Source organism: Gobius niger (genome assembly GCF_951799975.1).
Source record: "Gobius niger genome assembly, chromosome: 4".
NCBI lineage: Eukaryota > Metazoa > Chordata > Actinopteri > Gobiiformes > Gobiidae > Gobius > Gobius niger.
The window spans coordinates 3,469,311-3,488,137 of NC_136855.1; the positions used below are offsets into that span (position 1 = coordinate 3,469,311).

At 44.0% G+C, this 18,827-nt stretch overlaps 3 protein-coding genes across 4 annotated transcripts in view; 2 read left to right on the forward strand and 1 right to left on the reverse strand.

The window, feature by feature from the left end:
• Nucleotides 1-18,827, reverse strand: part of tmem208 (transmembrane protein 208) — a 381,758-nt gene that overhangs the window by 78,313 nt on the left and 284,618 nt on the right. The gene's annotated exons all lie outside the window — the stretch shown is intronic.
• The window catches only part of htatip2 (HIV-1 Tat interactive protein 2), an 82,626-nt gene that overhangs the window by 4,102 nt on the left and 59,697 nt on the right, over nt 1-18,827 (forward strand). Inside the window, exons 3-7 of one of the 2 annotated variants that reach the window (XM_079555132.1) lie at nt 2,366-2,473; nt 3,641-3,778; nt 6,957-7,018; nt 7,178-7,398; nt 9,729-9,746. In XM_079555132.1, the coding sequence (XP_079411258.1) occupies nt 2,366-2,473; nt 3,641-3,778; nt 6,957-7,018; nt 7,178-7,391 (522 nt within the window). In that variant the 3' untranslated portion in view covers nt 7,392-7,398; nt 9,729-9,746. Of the gene's footprint in view, nt 1-2,365; nt 2,474-3,640; nt 3,779-6,956; nt 7,019-7,177; nt 7,399-9,728; nt 9,860-18,827 lie in introns of those variants that run through there. The other variant, XM_079555131.1, reaches the window with a different exon arrangement.
• Nucleotides 11,612-18,827, forward strand: part of prmt3 (protein arginine methyltransferase 3) — a 101,413-nt gene continuing 94,197 nt past the window's right edge. The window contains exons 1-5 of the mRNA XM_079555113.1: nt 11,612-11,661; nt 15,876-15,984; nt 17,407-17,489; nt 17,559-17,608; nt 17,795-17,900. Coding sequence (XP_079411239.1) covers nt 11,631-11,661; nt 15,876-15,984; nt 17,407-17,489; nt 17,559-17,608; nt 17,795-17,900 — 379 coding nt within the window. The 5' untranslated portion in view covers nt 11,612-11,630. The remainder of the gene's footprint in view (nt 11,662-15,875; nt 15,985-17,406; nt 17,490-17,558; nt 17,609-17,794; nt 17,901-18,827) is intronic.

Here is an 18,827-nt window from a genome sequence, read left to right on the forward strand (position 1 = left end):
TCTCGACTCTTGCCTTACGGGCTTTCCTCAGGCTCCTAGCAAATGGGGGGGGGAGGGATCATGGGTGGGAAGGGAGGTGGGAGGGGGAAAGGGTTTAGAGAATGGGTTAGAGACAGGATAGGACACCTGAGTGGTGAGGACATCTTTTATTATATATTTTTTTTCTTTCTTATTTTTTTCAGACCAATATACTGTCCTCAAATCCTGCCTGTGTGAAATTAAAAAAAATGCTAATAAAAATAATTAAAAATAAAAAAAAAGAAGCAGCCTTCAGTTGGGTTAATTCCCAATGTATTCCCATTCATTCCCATATATTCCCAGTAATACCTTTAAAGGTCCTATATCATGCAAAATCGACTTTTTGGAGCTTTTAGCCATGTTGTTATGCTATTTCCTTATTAAAAACACCCCCAGAGTGGTTTGTGGCTTCATTCACGCAGCTCTCAGTAATCCTCCTGAATCCTGCTCTCTGAGCAGCTGCTCCTCCCTCTCCTGGTGAACGACTGAGTGTTCAGTTGTGTCGTAACAGCGGAACGGAAGTGCTCGACGTCTGTAATGTAATGTCTTAATTCTATGCTTACGGCCTGATTTTAATTTGTAAAACAGCTTTTTCATTATTTCTGTCGTAAGAGAGAAACAAAGAGTAAAAAATGTAAAAAAATAAATAAATAAAAAAGAAAAAAAAAAGAAAAAAAAAAAAGGATGTGCCCGAGGTGCTTCCAGGTCAGCTGAGGCCAAAACAAACACATCGCGTCTGAACAGATCAGTCATGTTTGTGCTGCAGCTGAAGATGGAGCTCGTTACCTACTCTGGACACCTGTTTTTTTATTCTTAACTAACGATAATGTCACGGACGGAGAAAAAGAAGCGTTTGGCTACGAGGACGAGGAGTTTATATTCGACCCTTTTCAAGAAGAGGCCACTCAGCTGTTTTTTTCTCCGGGATTCAGCGACTTTCACCAAAATATTGTTTTTCTGTGACTGTCTCTGATGTTTGGTGAACCTTCGCCAGAACCAAAGTGGATTAACTTTTATAACCAACGCGAGTCCCATAATGTAAACAGCGATGGAGCAGAGGGTGAGTCAATCCAAACGCGGGTTAGCTTGTGTGTTAGCATATTAGCTTGTGTGTTAGCATATTAGCATGTGTGTTAGCCATTTATGAAGCTGTGTTGGAGATGACAACTCCGTATAACTGCATCGTGAAGTATCTTCACTTATTGCTGTTTATTTATATTACGGTAAAGTATGTGCGGAGAGAGGGGGCGGAGTTAACTGAATCGAAGCGTTGTGTCTTCCGGGTTTGAAAAATACCTCCAGAAAACACTTATATTGATCACAAAAATGAGTGCTCCATAGTGGTAGAGGTACAATCATTCATATAAATGCCTATACTTAACTTTGGAATGGCTAAAATAGCATGATATAGCCCCTTTAAATTCCTGATAATTCCCATGAAAAAATTTGCACAAAATTCCTGGAATTTTGCAACCTTGAGAACGAATAGTGCAAAATAGTGCGATGACGAGACAATTATCCTTTAGAGAAGAGTGAAAATGTCTGATTTGAGATACAGAGACTTACCAGCCATACAACAAATCAAAAACTATTACTGTCCCTCAAATGCTGACGTTTTATCAATGAAAACCGCGTTTCCATTTGTTATATGACTTGCTATTAGCATTAGCCTCACTGGGAACACAAGATGGCCGACACGTTTTCCGAGTTAATAAGCGTCACGTCCGATCTTGAGTATACTAGTGTTAGTAAAGATCTTTGGGAAAGCCCTTTAGCTCGGTTTGTTTGTGTTGAGTGAGAACAATCAAACATGCTTTTGGACTTTAGCCCGGCCGGAGGGAGTGGTTTCCAGCGCTTTCCTCTTTAGACCTTTGAAAATGCTGTATTTAGCATCATTGCACAGTAATGGAAGCCATATTCAATAGGCCTATTCCACAACTGCATTTTATAGTAACTCAGCATGAGCACTAATAATAAATTCATAATAACATGTCAGAAACTCACATACAACTGACATTACTTTGACATTTGATACAGCTTATTTCCTCCCGAGTTTACCAGATAAAATACTCAGAACAATCTATTCAATGTGTGTTTTCATGAGCTACAAAAGCCGCCATTTGCAGCCACAGAATAAGGGGAACGATTCGATATAATATGGAAAATCGTTGCATCCCTAATGATGACCAAGCTTATTAGGCCACATCCAGGTGACACTGACCCCAGAGGAGCCTGAGCGCGGCGGTTTGGATGTACAAGTGTGAGTGCGCCCTAATGTTTGGCTGTTAGATCGCCGATTCACCCGGAGGTTTAAGTCTTTGTTCCAATCGTCTCTGCTCTCCCTCAGGTGCAGGAGGTGGTGGACTTTGAGAAACTGGAGGATTTCTCGGCTGCGTTTCAGGGACATGACGTGGGATACTGCTGCCTCGGGACGACTCGGGCCAAAGCCGGAGCTGTGAGTGTGATGCTTTATTTAGGCGAGCAGCAGGTCCTGGCTCTGATTCCTCTGTGTGTTTCCCACTCTCTGCGGCACAAACTTTGATCTAATCCACATCTGCAGAATGACTTCACTGCAAAATTAATCTATATAGTGTAGAATGTGTTTGAAACATGTTCCACATTTGTCTGGTTATGGCCTGGTCACAAGCAGCAACGTCCCTCTCCTTTGGTACTGTGGCATTTTTTGCCTTTTTCTGATAACTGCATTTGTATGTTCTGTGTTCCACATTGTTTAACTGGATACTAGTGTAAGTAATATAGGTAAACAAACCGCTAGCTTATAAGCTAAGGTCATTTGAGACATACACATTTTTTCTTCTGAAACACTGAAGAGGCACCAAGAGCCCCTCACACCTGCAGCACAGTGGAGGAGCTACAAGAAACAAAAAAGGGACAAACGCAGACTCGCGGAGGTATCCAGGCAAGACTCGGCTAAGCCACACAAGTCTTATATCCTTCTATTGTTCTGGTTAATGTTGTTCACTGGAGAATAAGACGGATTATATTCGCCTGCTATGCTCTTCAAAAGATGGTGAAAGACTTGTGGAGTGGAGGGAGCTGCGCAGGAGTAAGAGGAAGGAGGAGGTGGAGAAGCTGACCAGTGCAGGACACCACGCTCTGAAACGGGGACAAACCCAGGAGGCGCTGCACCGTTTCAGAGGAGACTGTAGGAAGTACTAATGTTTCCCCGACCTCCAAAACATATTGCTCAGGCCGGCCCACAGCTGCTCAGGCCGGCCCACAGCTGCTCAGGCCGGCCCACAGCTGCTCAGGCCGGCCCACAGCGGCTCAGGCGATCACAACACCTGAACGCAATTCAAACCACAAAGAAACACTCACTCACTCTAGCTCCATGACGACAGGTGAACAGCTGCATGGTCCCACAGCCGCACCCTCTGTGAGACACACAGGCTCTCTTCAGACCTCTGAGTGACCTCTGAGTGACCTCTGAGTGACCTCTGAGGGACCTCTGAGTGACCTCTGAGTGACCTCTGAGTGACCTCTGAGGGACCTCTGAGTGACCTCTGAGTGACCTCTGAGTGACCTCTGAGGGACCTCTGAGTGACCTCTGAGTGACCTCTGAGTGACCTCTGAGTGACCTCTTGTGTTTCTTGTGTGTCAGGAGGCCTTTGTGCGTGTGGACCATGACTATGTGCTGAAATCTGCTGAACTGGCCAAAGCAGAAGGCTGCTCCCAGTTCCACCTGGAGTCATCGAGAGGCGCCGACAAGAGCAGCAGCTTCCTCTATTTACAGACCAAGGTACTCTCTACACATGGCTACTCTCTACACACTCTCTACACATGGCTACTCTCTACACACTCTCTACACATGGCTACTTTCTACACATTCTCTACACATGGATACTCTCTACACACTCTCTACACATGGCTACTCTCTACACATTCTCTACACATGGCTACTCTCTACACACTCTCTACACATGGCTACTCTCTACACATGGCTACTCTCTACACACTCTCTACACATGGCTACTCTCTACACATGGCTACTCTCTACACACTCTCTACACATGGCTACTCTCTACACATGGCTACTCTCTACACACTCTCTACACATGGCTACTCTCTACACATGGATACTCTCTACACACTCTCTACACATGGATACTCTCTACACATTCTCTACACATGGCTACTCTCTACACACTCTCTACACATGGCTACTCTCTACACATGGCTACTCTCTACACACTCTCTACACATGGCTACTCTCTACACATGGCTACTCTCTACACACTCTCTACACATGGCTACTCTCTACACATGGCTACTCTCTACACACTCTCTACACATGGCTACTCTCTACGCACGGATACTCTCTACACACTCTCTACACATGGATACTCTCTACACACTCTCTACACATGGCTACTCTCTACACATTCTCTACACATGGCTACTCTCTACACACTCTCTACACATGGCTACTCTCTACACATGGCTACTCTCTACACACTCTCTACACATGGCTACTCTCTACACACTCTCTACACATGGCTACTCTCTACACATGGCTACTCTCTACACACTCTCTACACATGGCTACTCTCTACGCACGGATACTCTCTACACACTCTCTACACATGGATACTCTCTACACACTCTCTACACATGGCAACTCTCTACACACTCTCTACACATGGATACTCTCTACACACTCTCTACACATGGATACTCTCTACACACTCTCTACACATGGATACTCTCTACACACTCTCTACACATGGCTACTCTCTACACACTCTCTACACATGGCTACTCTCTACACACTCTCTACACATGGCTACTCTCTACACACTCTCTACACATGGCTACTCTCTACATACTCTCTACACATGGCTACTCTGTACACACTCTCTACTCACGGATACTCTCTACATACTGTGGTGGTAAGTTTAGTTAGAGTTAAGCTAGTAACCAAACCGGCGCCATTCGGCCTGGCTCCCTGCTGTGTGGTTAGACCGGTTCTCCTTCCCGTATCCCAGACAGACAATAGGCCAAGACGACCCAACACCTTCCCCACAAAAGGTCCAGATCCTGGGTCTGGTCAAGATCCTGGGCAGGGCCGTTTCGCACCTAGAAAGACACTAGGCGCACATGGCCCACTTCACATGACAATGGTCTCCTCCCAGGCAAAGCGCCTCTTGGCCGTTTGCATTTACATCTCCAAATGTACCACCATGTCTTTGTTCTGTTGTACCGCCTTTCATGTATGTGTGTATATAACCAGCTACTAAACCTTGCTCCGCAGATTTGCGCACAGATCCGTCTGAGCGCACAATCTCCGCATGCGTAATAAATTCACATGTTGACTAGACAAACTTCTCTTAAGCTTTATTAAGTAAGAAAATCCACAACACATACTCTCTACACATGGATACTCTCTACATACTCTCTACACATGGATACTCTCTACACACTCTCTACACATGGATACTCTCTGCACACTCTCTACACACGGATACTCTCTACATACGCTCTACACATGGCTACTCTCTACACACTCTCTACACATGGATACTCTCTACACACTCTACACATGGATACTCTCTACACACTCTCTACACATGGCAACTCTCTACACACTCTCTACACATGGATACTCTCTACACACTCTCTACACATGGATACTCTCTACACACTCTCTACACATGGCTACTCTCTACACACTCTCTACACATGGCTACTCTCTACACACTCTCTACACATGGCTACTCTCTACACACTCTCTACACATGGATACTCTCTACACATGGATACTCTCTACACACTCTACACATGGATACTCTCTACACACTCTACACATGGATACTCTCTACACACTCTCTACACATGGCTACTCTCTACACACTCTCTACACATGGCTACTCTCTACACACTCTCTACACATGGCTACTCTCTACACACTCTCTACACATGGCTACTCTCTACACACTCTCTACACATGGATACTCTCTACACACGGAGAGGGGTGTGCTGTGAGGTGAGGGCATGGATCTGTTATAATAAATGGGTGAAGGAGGTGGTCGCTGGTCTCCTTCTGCTGTTTGTGAGTGTGGCCACATGGTGGCGCATCTAGAGGAGCTTATTGGTAATGCATCGGTGCCGGACCGGCAAAACGGGATCGTTTAGAGCAGCTTTAAATTGATGTCTTTTTTATTGAAAACTATTTTAGTGAAATTAAACCAAATATCAAAATACAGTGTCCAAACTAACGTCATCAAACCAGATTTGCCCTGTAAACGCAGAAAGAGTTGTTGGCTGAGTGATTTTGGGGTTCACAGCCTGAAAAGTTCCTGCTCTACAATGGTGATCACCAGCCTGCTCAGAGCCAAGGGCAACTTCAGGAGCATTAGCAATAATATCCCAAAGACTTTAAGTTAAAATGTTTAATTATAGACTATAAAGCATAGTATATGACAAATTCAACAACACAAATAACTATATTTTAACATTAAGTTTTATGGTGGCGCAGCGGTTAGCACTTTGACTCACACACACCACATCCTGGAGAGTGTTTTTGATCTGACCTATTGTTGTGAAGGGGTTTTCTTCTTTGGTCATCCACCGCATTTACATTCGCGGTCTTCCAGGTCTTTGGTGTTGTTGAGCTCACCGGTGTGTTCTTTCCTTTTAATAATGTTCCAAACTGTTGATTTAGCCACGCCTGATATGTTCCTATCTCTCTAATGGGTTTGTTTTGATTTCTGATAGTGATAGCTCTTCCATTGCTATTGAGAATTAACCGCAACATTATCCAAAATGCAAATATCACAGTTGAAATTAACTTGAATGTTTGAACTTGTTATTGGCACTATAATATCAATCTCTTGTCAGGTTATGCTTTTCCAGCCTCCTCCAGATTCACCGGTGGTCTCTGTTTTAACGTTGATAAAAGCAGTGTCTGTCTGTTTCAGGGACAAGTGGAGGCCGACATCGAGGCTTTGGGCTTCGACAGATTCTCCATTTACAGACCTGGGTAAGTCAGCTCGTAAAAACAGACCAAACTCTCAGGAGCCACAGCCATGTTGCAGTTACTTCCTGAATAAATCTCCGTCTCAAAGTGACAAAATGTCAGAGAATAAACCTGGTAAAGAGAGAGTTTGGTCCGTCTAACCCCCCCCCCTCCCCTCCTCAGAGTCCTGCTGGTGGACCGGCAGGAGTCTCGCCCAGCGGAGTACGTGGCACGGCAGTTCTTCCGAGCCTTCTCGTCTCTGTGCCCGTCCATGTCGGTGCCCATCGAGGTGGTGGCGGCGGCCATGGTTTCCAACACGCTGCTGCGGCCCGAGAACCGGACGGAGATCTTAGAGAACAAAGCCATTGCCGCTCTGGGGAAACGTGTGGAGAAGTGAGTCTGAGGTGAGATGACTTTTAGTGCTTCTTCATAAGATGAAGATACCAACTCAGGGTGTGGGTCTGTATGGACCATCGCCTCCTGCCTGAGGGGAGAGGAGTGAATAGTCCGTGTCCAGGGTGAGAAGGGTCAGCTGTGATGTGATCCGCCCCACACGCCTCCGGGTCCTGGAAGTGGACAGGACTTGGAGAGATGGAGCTCACAGCCAATCACCTTCTCAGCAGCAGCACAATGCACTGCAGTGGATACTTGTCCCGGTCTGTAGTGCCGGGGTACCACACGGTGATGGAGGAGGAGAGGATGGACCACACGGTGATGGAGGAGGAGAGGATGGACCACACGGTGATGGAGGAGGAGAGGATGGACCACACGGTGATGGAGGATTAGAGGATGGACCACACAGTGATGGAGGAGGAGAGGATGGACCACACGGTGATGGAGGAGGAGAGGATGGACCACACGGTGATGGAGGAGGAGAGGATGGACCACACGGTGATGGAGGAGGAGAGGATGAAGCACACGGTGATGGAGGATTAGAGGATGGACCACACAGTGATGGAGGAGGAGAGGATGGACCACACAGTGATGGAGGAGGAGAGGATGGACCACACGGTGATGGAGGAGGAGAGGATGGACCACACGGTGATGGAGGAGGAGAGGATGGACCACACGGTGATGGAGGAGGAGAGGATGGACCACACGGTGATGGAGGAGGAGAGGATGGACTCGATGATGGCCGTGCACCAGCATCCTGGTCGGCAGCTTAAGTTTCCTCTGCTGCCTTAGGAAGAACATCCTCTTCGGGGCCTTCTTGATGAGGGAGCTGATGGTTGGCTCCCGCTTGAGGTCCTGGGTGATGGTGAAGGAGTCCCACGATGGAGGTGGGGGTGGGAGAAGTCTGTCAGTGGGGCTGTGTCTCTCCTGAAGTCCACGATCATCTCCACTGTCTTCTGGGCGTTCAGGTTGTTGTGGCTGCACCAGGACGCCAGCCGGGCCACCTCTCTCCTCTCGTAAATAAGTGTTTGGGAAAATCACTGTGATAAGAACATGTCCTGAACTCCCCTGTGTACGGCAACACGACGGGGACAAACCTTCTTCCTGGTCGTGAGTCAGTGGCATTGACAGTTCATCTGCACAGCGCCACCTACTGTTCTGGAGTGTGCATTATTCGGCTTTAAATTATGAGCAAATGAACTTGAACAAATGAAACCATACTAAAGATAATTGAAGAAACGAATGACTCGAGTATAGATGTAATGACTGAGCACTTTACTCAAGTTCTGCATTACCCAAATCTAAAAGCTTCTTGACTGAAGAGCAACACTGTAACGCCTCATTTGAAAGCTAAAATCTAGAAAAGTGATTGTAACTTTTTGTCATGTTGTCGCTGCATTTTTGTCATGTTTTTGTTGCCTTTTCATTACTTTTTTGTGGCTTTTTGGCGTGTTTTCGTCCCTTTTTTGTCACTTTTCCGTTGTGTTTTCGTCTCTTGTTTTTCTTTTTTTTTTTGTCATGTTATTGTTGTTTTTTCATCGCTTTTTTCATTGCTTTGTCGTCACGTTTTCGTCACATTTTGTTGTGTTTTTGTCACTTTTTTGTCGCTTTTTTGTTGCTTTTCCAGGCATTTTTGTTTTTGGATGCTTTTCTTTTAACCCCTCAACTCCCACCTGTACCGAGCACATTTTCAATCCAGTTTGGCTTTACCCCAATCCAAAAGCTTCTGGAAAAAAGGTGTGAAAATAGTGACAAAACTAAGACGAAAACAATGATGGAAATGTGACAAAAAAGTGAGAAAAGTTTGACAAAAAAGTGACGAAAAATTGATGAAAAAGTGGCAAAAATATCACAAAAATGACAAAATAAATGACCAAAAAAATTGACCAAAAAAATGACAAAAAAATGACAAAAATGTGACAAAAAATGACCAAAAAAAAAGGAGTTACAAAAATGAGTTGAATACCCAACAAAAAAATGATGGAAAAAAAAATCTGATGACGTGAGGAAAAAGATCCTCTCGGTTCAGGCGGGAGTTAAGAGGTTAAGCTTTTAGATTTGGGTAAAGCTCGGTTACCCCCAGCCCGGGGGTAAGGGTAAGGTAAAGTGAGAGGCCAGACCGGTGGCCCTAGAGCCAGTGGCCCTTCTGTGCTCTTCCAGAATACAGGACATATGGCCAGTCCGCCCCTGCCCTGAATGACAAATCTGGAAGTCCAGAGCGACCCCTGCAGTTCTTTGAGTGACCAGCAGGTGTCACTGTGGCGCCACTAAACTGAAACGTCCCATTCACTCTGATCTGATTCTAAACAAGTTCCTTTTTTTTATTTTTTTTATCTTTCAGACTTTCTTCAGCCACAGAAAACTGACACTGGAGGAAGAAGAAACAGATATTTATTCAAAGTTTGTTGATTTGTTGCCATTCTCAGACTCCGCCTTAACGTGAGCGTGTGACGTTTTATTGATAATGTTTGTGTGCACGAGTTAATCCAGCGAATGAACGGAAGGGACTTGTGTCTGGAAATATTTCTATGAATGCGTTTCAATTGTTTTACAGATAATAAAAAGACTCTTCTCTATGTTTGGGTTTCATTTGCTTTTTCTTATTCCACCTCCCACAAATGGAACGAACTACAAAGACTTTTAAAAGTGAACTCTTTAGTGCCTCTGTCACGTCTGAAAGGCTTAGATTTGTATAAAGAAAATTGTACCTGCTTTAGCTGATATTTATAACATTTTCTAAATATTGTATTGTTCTTTGCAAAGAAACAGGGCGCTCATGAGAAAGAGAGTCTCGTACTCTCATTGGGCCGTCCCTGTATAAATAAAGGTCAAATAAAATGAATCAAAATGTATGACTGTTCGCTCACATTTCTATTGTTTTTTCTTTATTTCAATCTATTTGTTTAAAGAAACAGCAATAACACAGCATAGAATGTGATCAAATGTGGAACACTTTAGGACTGCAGTCTGTGAAAGCATTAGTTATTGTTATTTGATCAGAACATTTCCCAAGCTTTCCTCCTCATCAGTTCCTCGCACATTTATTTCCAGTTTGGCTTTACCCAAATCTAAAAGCTTCTTGAAAAATACAACAAAAGAGAGAAAAAAACACACACACATGACTAAAGAAGAGTGGTGAAAAAGCAACGAAAACACGGCAAAAAAAAAACATTAAAAACATTTAAAAAGAGGAACCACAAGAATGAAAATCTACAAGAAAGCCCCGAAAGAGCAACAAATGTGACGAAAAGTGACAAAAATGGGTGACAAAAACACAACAAAAACGCCACAGAAGAGCAACACAAAAGTGACAAAAAAGAGACAAAAAGGGATGAAAATGGGGTAAAAATGTGACGGAAAGGCAACGAAAAGGCAATGGGAAAAATGTGAAAGACGGGGACGTCAACGTGGCAAGAATGCGTGAAAAAAAAAAAGATCTGTTGAGATGAATTTGCAGGTCTTAGCTTTCAAATGAGGCGTAATACACGCCTGTGGGCTGTGACCAGGGGCGGACTGGGACTGAAAAACAGCCCTGGACTCTGACCACTTCTTACCACCCGCCTTAACATTAACGATATCCCCAGTTCGGCTTTTTATTACTATTTTTTTGATTGGTATCATCAGCAAAAAGAACAGGGAAGGTGGTCGTAGAAACAGAAGCAAAATCATCAATATAAATAATAAATAATAAATAATAATGGTCCCAAAACTGAACCTTGTGGCACACCATACTCCACAGAATTCCTTTTAGATTCATGTTTTTTTTTATACTGGGCTTTACCCAAATCTAAAAGCTTCTCGATTGGAGAGCAACAATGCAACGCCTCATTTGAAAGCTAACACCTACAAAAGTGATGGAAACTTTTCGTCAAGTCGCCATTTTTTTGTCATATTTTTGTTTTGTTTTTAATTATTTTTTCTATCCTTTTCTGTTGTGATTTTCTCACGTTTTGTAGTTGTTTTTTTGTCCGTGTTTTTCTCATGTTTTTGTTGACTTTTCATCCTCTTTTTCTCGCTATTTTGATGCTTTTCTTTTTAGCTTTTAGATTTGGGTAAAGCTCGGTTAAGGCGGGACTGGTGGCCCAAGAGCCAGACCTGGGTACTGCTGACCTGTCGGTTTTCCAGCAGCAGAAGGTTGTAGAGCGGCGCCCCCCAGCGGACACGGGCTGTAAACGCGCCTGTCTGCATCACCGTGCGTAACCGTGACGTCACCCGGAAGTCCCAGCGCTGCCAAGGCTCCAGCATGGCGGACTCCGCGGATCCACGTGAATGCGGTAAATAACATGTCAATAACTGAAAAACAGCACGGACGCGCACTTTTAACAATGAAAACACTTCGGGAAACACGAGTCCGCGTCACTGCGTCACGTTTTAGGCTTTGGTTTGGTGTTTCTTAGAGCTCGTGGAGAGTAAATAATGAGTTCATAACCCGCTGTTGTTGATGGGGATGTGCAGAATGATAGATGTGACTGACTGTGGCTCATTGGTTCATGATGCGGCCCGGCATTGCACAGATAAGGACATTTGGCTGAAATGGCTCTGAAAATGTTTATCATTGATTTGCAAAGTAAAATGTTGCTGTTGTGGGAATTGTTTTTAAATTGAATTCCTGATGCTTTTCTTATTTTCTTTTGGAGCTCTCTGGTTTTGGAGCTGTAGTTTGATGATGTTAACAGGTAAACATTTCTCACAGGAGCTTATTATTGCTGTGAACACGGGGGTTTGACTGCGTGTTTACATGTGGGAATGGCTTCAGTGGCAAATGCGTTCATTAAAGCAGCTCTGGTCTGGCCTGGGTTCATTATAATGCCTTTTAGTCGTCAGAAAATGACATGTAAAATGAATCAACTAAATCTTGAAAAATCCACCTTATCTTGTTTAATAATGTGTTTTATCTTCTTAACCTTAAAGCCCCTACGGACAGATGTTGAAAATGAGCACATGTGCTATAACACTTTATACAATGCATCTGGTTCGTCCAATGTAATAACTATGTCCATATTACATAAAAAAAAAAAAAAAAAATAGAAAACAAAAAACGTACCTGTCTGGTCTTTGTGGCCGTGGAAGAGCGTGGTCGCTTCCAACTTCACCCCCGTTTGGAGCCATAGGAATACACTGGGAGAGGCCAAATGCAAACAACATCATTGGTTGTTTTGCGTGACTGAGGGCACACACTTGTTACATTCAGCTCTCAAGAAACACTCAAAACTTGACAGGGCATGTGCAAATTACAATGGGAGGAAAAAGTGAGTACACCTTTGGGATTTTCTCACGTTTCTGCCTAAATTGGTCACTAAATGTGGTACCTCACAAAAAATTCAACTTTGGGTCCAACAGTCCACTGAATATTTGTCCAGTAGTGCTGTGGAGCATCCAAGAGCAAATTAAGTTGAACAGTTTGGGAGGAACACACAACGTCATGTGTGGAGGACAAAAGGAACAGCACATCGACATCAGAACCCTCTCCTCACTGTGAAGTCTGGAGCAGGAGAATCATGGTGCGGGGCTGTTTTGTCGCCTCAGGGGGCTGGACAACGTGACATCATCAATAGAATTTTTTTTTTCAAAGATATTTTGCAGAAAGACCTGAGACATTCACAGCAGCGTGAAATAAGCAGGGGCGGACTGGCCATATGTCCATTCTGGAAGAGCACAGAAGGGCCACTGGCTCCAGGGCCACCAGTCCCGCCTCAACCGAGCTTTACCCAAATCTAAAAGCTAAAAAGAAAAGCATCAAAATAGCGAGAAAAAGAGGCTGAAAAGTCAACAAAAACATGAGAAAAACATGGACAAAAAACCTACAAAAACGTGAGAAAAACACACAAAATAGTAAAAAAACAAAACAAAAATTGGACAAAAATGTGGCGACGTGACAAAAAGTTTCCATCACTTTTGTAGGTCTTAGCTTTCAAATGAGGCGTTACATTGTTGATCTCCAGTCGAGAAGCTTTTAGATTTGGGTAAAGCCCAGTATAAAAAAACATGAATCTAAAAGGAATTCCGTGGAGTATGGTGTACCACAAGGTTCAATTTTGGGACCTTTATTATTTATTATTTATATTAATGATTTTGCTTCTGTTTCTACGACCACCTTTCCAGTTCTTTTTGCTGATGATACCGATCAAAAAAATAATAATAAAAACCCGCACTGGGGAAAATGCACTCGTTAATGTTAAGGCGGGTGGTAAGAGGTTAAAATATGTATTTGTGGAAGTCACAATTACGCTAATTTGGGCCAGGCTGGTCAGAGTCCAGGGCTGTTTTTCAGTCCCAGTCCGCCCCTGGAAATAAGTAAGTGTTGCAGATCAGACGCTCACAACGATCAGGATGAATCTTGGACCATTCCTCTTTACAAAACGACTGCAGTTCAGTGAGAATGAGGGGGTGTACTTACTTATCCCTATGTCTGTCTCCTGTGAATGTTTACATGTTATGGCCAATAATACAAAGGCAGGATGCGTTATGAATGGCATTTTTCCATCATTCGTGACGTTCGTAACATGACTTAACGCGTCCTAATGGGATTCTTAACAGAGCGCATTAGCTCGTGACATTCGTTGAGAAAGTTTTTGTCCGTCAAAAAATCTTCCACAAATGTCATGATTCACCCTCTGTTCATGGAGTTCTCAATGGATGGCGTTCTTTTGTGCTGAGGAGTGGCGCTTCGTAGTTCAGGCGTGAGAGCATTCGTACAGCATCATTGTGCAGAATCACTGTTTTCACGCTCAAAATGGATAGAAATACTTGCTACGCTGAAAAGTACATTTTCATACCTGCAGTAGAAAAAGAAACGTTACACAAACTCGGCCAGTCCGCGCTCCAGGCCCGGGACACCTGCCGCCGCCGCTCCTCAGGTGCTGATGTTGTTCTGCGGCTTTTCTTCCTCCTGCAGTCGTTCCTCCTGATGTTTGGGAGCCAGTCCCAGCCACCCCTATAGATACAGACGGCATCTCGTCATAGAAGGGGGCGTGGCTTCGCCGAGGGGGAAAATAGAATCTTTAGAGAAACACAATTTTTCACTCTTTAAGCCATTTTCTGGTGGAATATGAACTTATTCATCACACATAAATAAAGTCAGGTGTAAATCGGGCCTATGTGGATATTTTCTCACAGCAGATTGTTCAGTAGAAGTGAAAAAATGGCAGTTGTAGCTAGCGCTAGCTCACGTTAGCATTAGCCCGACGCTAACATGTAGCATCAAGTTAGCATTCTCGGTTTTTTATGTATTTATAGGCTGTTGAACCACTTTGCTCCTCTCCATATTTTTGTTTCTTTATTTAGTAGAAAACTATATTCATAATTTGTTAAAGTAGTTTTTGAATAATTAGAGAAAGTTTCGATTTTTCTCCAAATACGAGCGATCGCTGTTATTGTTTACTTCCACAATTTTGGCCGGATGTTTTGGTGAATGGTCGGCAACAGCTGATGCATCCAGGCCTCTAACTCGGTTTTATAAAATGATAGATCTGTTACAGCGCAAGAGAAGCAATGCCCTGTTTATGTACATTGTTTTTGCTGATCATAGGATTTTAATAAAATATTTATCAAATATGAAAATGTAAAATGCCTACCACGGCCAACGGATGTTACGACATCGCGATCGCTCGTATTGTTTTCCCCCTTAACTGTTTTCAAACATGACCATTTATGGCCAATTCCAGAGATGCCGTCTGTATCTATCGCCCCGCTGGAGAACCGCACTGTTAAATATTTGTCCCAATTTTCCCCGCGTTTGTGAAGAAAAAAGGGACAGTAAGAAGTCCACCTTTCCCGCACTTCTCACTGTCCCTGAATGCATCTCCCACGCTGCCTCGCACTAACCCAAACAACAACACGTGGTTACAGTAGTTTCACCATGGATAAGTCTTAAGGCTTATTTACAATTTTTGACATGTAAAACAGGCGGCGATGGGCGCAGTGCAGCTGAAGACAGACCTGGTGTTGTGGAGAAGAGGTTTTGCCAAATGGAGCTATTGATCGGCCAGACAAGTGAGAATCATGGATAAAGAAGATGGAGTGCACAGTGTGGAGTAAAGTCGGCTCCTAATGTGCGGATATTGCACTGACTCCTTTGACATGAAGCACGTGTAGTTATTGTGTTTGTCTTGATAGATTCAGTCTGCATTGGCCCGTGTTACACAGAGACAGGAGCTTATAACTTAGTTTGGGGTTGAACTGGTGTGACTGTCCCATAGACTGAAAAACCTTTGCTATTCTTCAGTATTCTTCAGGCCCGACGCTGAAATGGTCGACCTGCTTTTTGTGTAACCTGATTTGGCAAGAGCCCAAAGAGTCAGGGGAGAGCACGTGGGGGCGGCAGGCGGTCTTGTCCACATTCGCCCAATTCTTGACAGATTTCTGACAGAACGCGACAATTCCCTACAGCGCATACGGCCCATTAGGGCAGGGAAACTTTTTTTTGTCAGTTGACAAATTAATGATGGTTCCGTTTGCTGTATTCCCTGATGGCTGCTCTCTGTTGCAGATGAAGTACCGGAGCTCTCAGACCCAGAGGAGGACGATGCAGAGGAGGAGCAGTGGCAGTGGATGGAGGAAGAGGAGTCTCCGCAGGTGCCCTGCCTCTTCTGTGACCGGTCAGAAAACTATGATTGTCACTTAATAAAACTGCATCATTCAAATGCATGTGGTGTAAGAAGTGGACTTTTTTAGTGCAGATAGTCTGTGTCCTCAGGCGTTTGCACCAAACAGCATTGTGGCCAAATGTAGTAATGTAGTGATGATGTAATGATGTAATGATGCACTTGTACATCAATGTGCAAGTGCATGTTACTTCGTAACCACAGCAACAACGTCCTGTTAGACAGTTCCTCTGAAAACGACCCGGTCCCCACTCTCTTCCATCTGAAAGCGTCAAAGAAGTGGCTTCTGAAACAGCACCAAGAACGGAAAAAGGTTCCCCTTGTTCTCACAAGCACAGACTGTGTAAAAGCTGCTGACCCTGTAGTTTAGACTCTACAGACGTGTCTCTGTCTTCAGAGGCTCTGACTGTGTAAAAGCTGCTGACCCTGTAGTTCAGACTCTACAGACGTGTCTCTGTCTTCAGAGGCTCTGACTGTGTAAAAGCTGCTGACCCTGTAGTTTAGACTCTACAGACGTGTCTCTGTCTTCAGAGGCTCTGACTGTGTAAAAGCTGCTGACCCTGTAGTTCAGACTCTACAGACTTGTCTCTGTCTTCAGAGGCTCTGACTGTGTAAAAGCTGCTGACCCTGTAGTTTAGACTCTACAGACGTGTCTCTGTCTTCAGAGGCTCTGACTGTGTAAAAGCTGCTGACCCTGTAGTTTAGACTCTACAGACGTGTCTCTGTCTTCAGAGGCTCTGATTGTGTAAAAGCTGCTGACCCTGTAGTTTAGACTCTACAGACGTGTCTCTGTCTTCAGAGGCTCTGACTGTGTAAAAGCTGCTGACCCTGTAGTTTAGACTCTACAGACGTGTCTCTGTCTTCAGAGGCTCTGACTGTGTAAAAGCTGCTGACCCTGTAGTTTAGACTCTACAGACGTGTCTCTGTCTTCAGAGGCTCTGACTGTGTAAAAGCTGCTGACCCTGTAGTTCAGACTCTACAGACTTGTCTCTGTCTTCAGAGGCTCTGACTGTGTAAAAGCTGCTGACCCTGTAGTTTAGACTCTACAAACGTGTCTCTGTCTTTAGAGGCTCTGACTGTGTAAAAGCTGCTGACCCTGTAGTTTAGACTCTACAGACGTGTCTCTGTCTTCAGAGGCTCTGACTGTGTAAAAGCTGCTGACCCTGTAGTTTAGACTCTACAGACGTGTCTCTGTCTTCAGAGGCTCTGACTGTGTAAAAGCTGCTGACCCTGTAGTTCAGACTCTACAGACGTGTCTCTGTCTTCAGAGGCTCTGATTGTGTAAAAGCTGCTGACCCTGTAGTTCAGACTCTACAGACGTGTCTCTGTCTTCAGAGGCTCTGACTGTGTAAAAGCTGCTGACCCTGTAGTTCAGACTCTACAGACGTGTGGTGTGACCTGTGCTCGTGTTCCCAGGCGGTTGCCGTCGGTGACGGAGACTCTGCAGCACTGCTCGTCGGATCACGGCCTCAGCCTCGCGGAGCTCGTCCACAAACACTGTGAGGAACTTTAACTCAACCTTTGAACTTGCACAAAAACACCATCATTTCTGTCTCCTCTCTCTTCAGGTTTGGATGATTACGGATACATAAAGCTGATCAACTTTATTCGTGCCACTGTGAGTTATTCATTATGTTCAATAGTGTTTTCTTGTAGTTTGTTCAGTGTAAAAGTTAAAGTATATGAACAAAATGTTTGTTCCATTTTCTTCATCAGTTGTTCCAATCTACCGATAAAATACACTCTCACAAACATGTATGACGTGGTCAGCAGTTCCATGTTGTGTGTGTGTTTGCTGTTGTAGAAGTGTGACGCCTCACTCCTCAGAGGGCTCCCAGACGCCCCCCCGCCCTGGGACTCAGAGGTGTTCCTCAGACCTGTGCTACAGGACGACCCGCTGCTGCAGACAGGTACCAGCCCACAGAGAAGACTGAGCTTTGTGTAGGAAATGACCGAGATATGAGCCCAAAATCAGATCAAATATCATGTCAGTAAAATTCATGAGATTAGAGAGACAAAAACAAAAAAGAATTGTTCCACTGTGAGTAAATCTGTGACAAATCTTCATGTGACGGTGAAATACTTCATGACCTCATTCTGCTGTATGTCACAATTCAAATGTCATTACGATAACGATTCTCAACGATTATCCTCATTACTAGATGCAAGATGCATTACTAGATGCAAGTTGGCCATTTTATACTCACTACTGCCACCTCAGGTCATACGTGTAACTGCAGGTTCCATATTAAGCTCGTGCATGACGGCACTTCTGACCCGAAGTAAAACCTTTCTCAGTGACAGTGCAGGAATGTAGAGGCACTTGTGGTGAACAAGTCTGAGCTCATTCTACACATTAAGACATGGCTGGAACATGTCGGGGGAGGGAAATACTTTATGTTAACATTTTTAAACTCCGTATAGTCCCTTTAAAGCTGACCTCAGCTGTTACATTGTGTTGGCCCGGAATTGTTGCATTCACACATTGTATCGCTGTATGCCTCACCGCCCCTCACAGGCCCCGCAGGACAGCTGGGCCATTTTTCCTCCAAAAAATGTTAGCGATTTTAAACAAAATAACTGCTGACTGTAAATATATTTAAAATATATATATTTATTGTTTTAGGGAAATATGAATTGATTTGACTGACCAACTCAATTTTTAAATGAAATAGATTGTTTTGCCCAGCCCGACTTCGCACCATGTAAACACACACATGTGTAAATCACAGACAACATTTTGATATTCATTTAAAGAAAATGTATCTTTATGCCTTTACCCTGATCTAATAAATAAATAAAATCATGATTTTAAATGAATAAGTAGGAAATAGAAT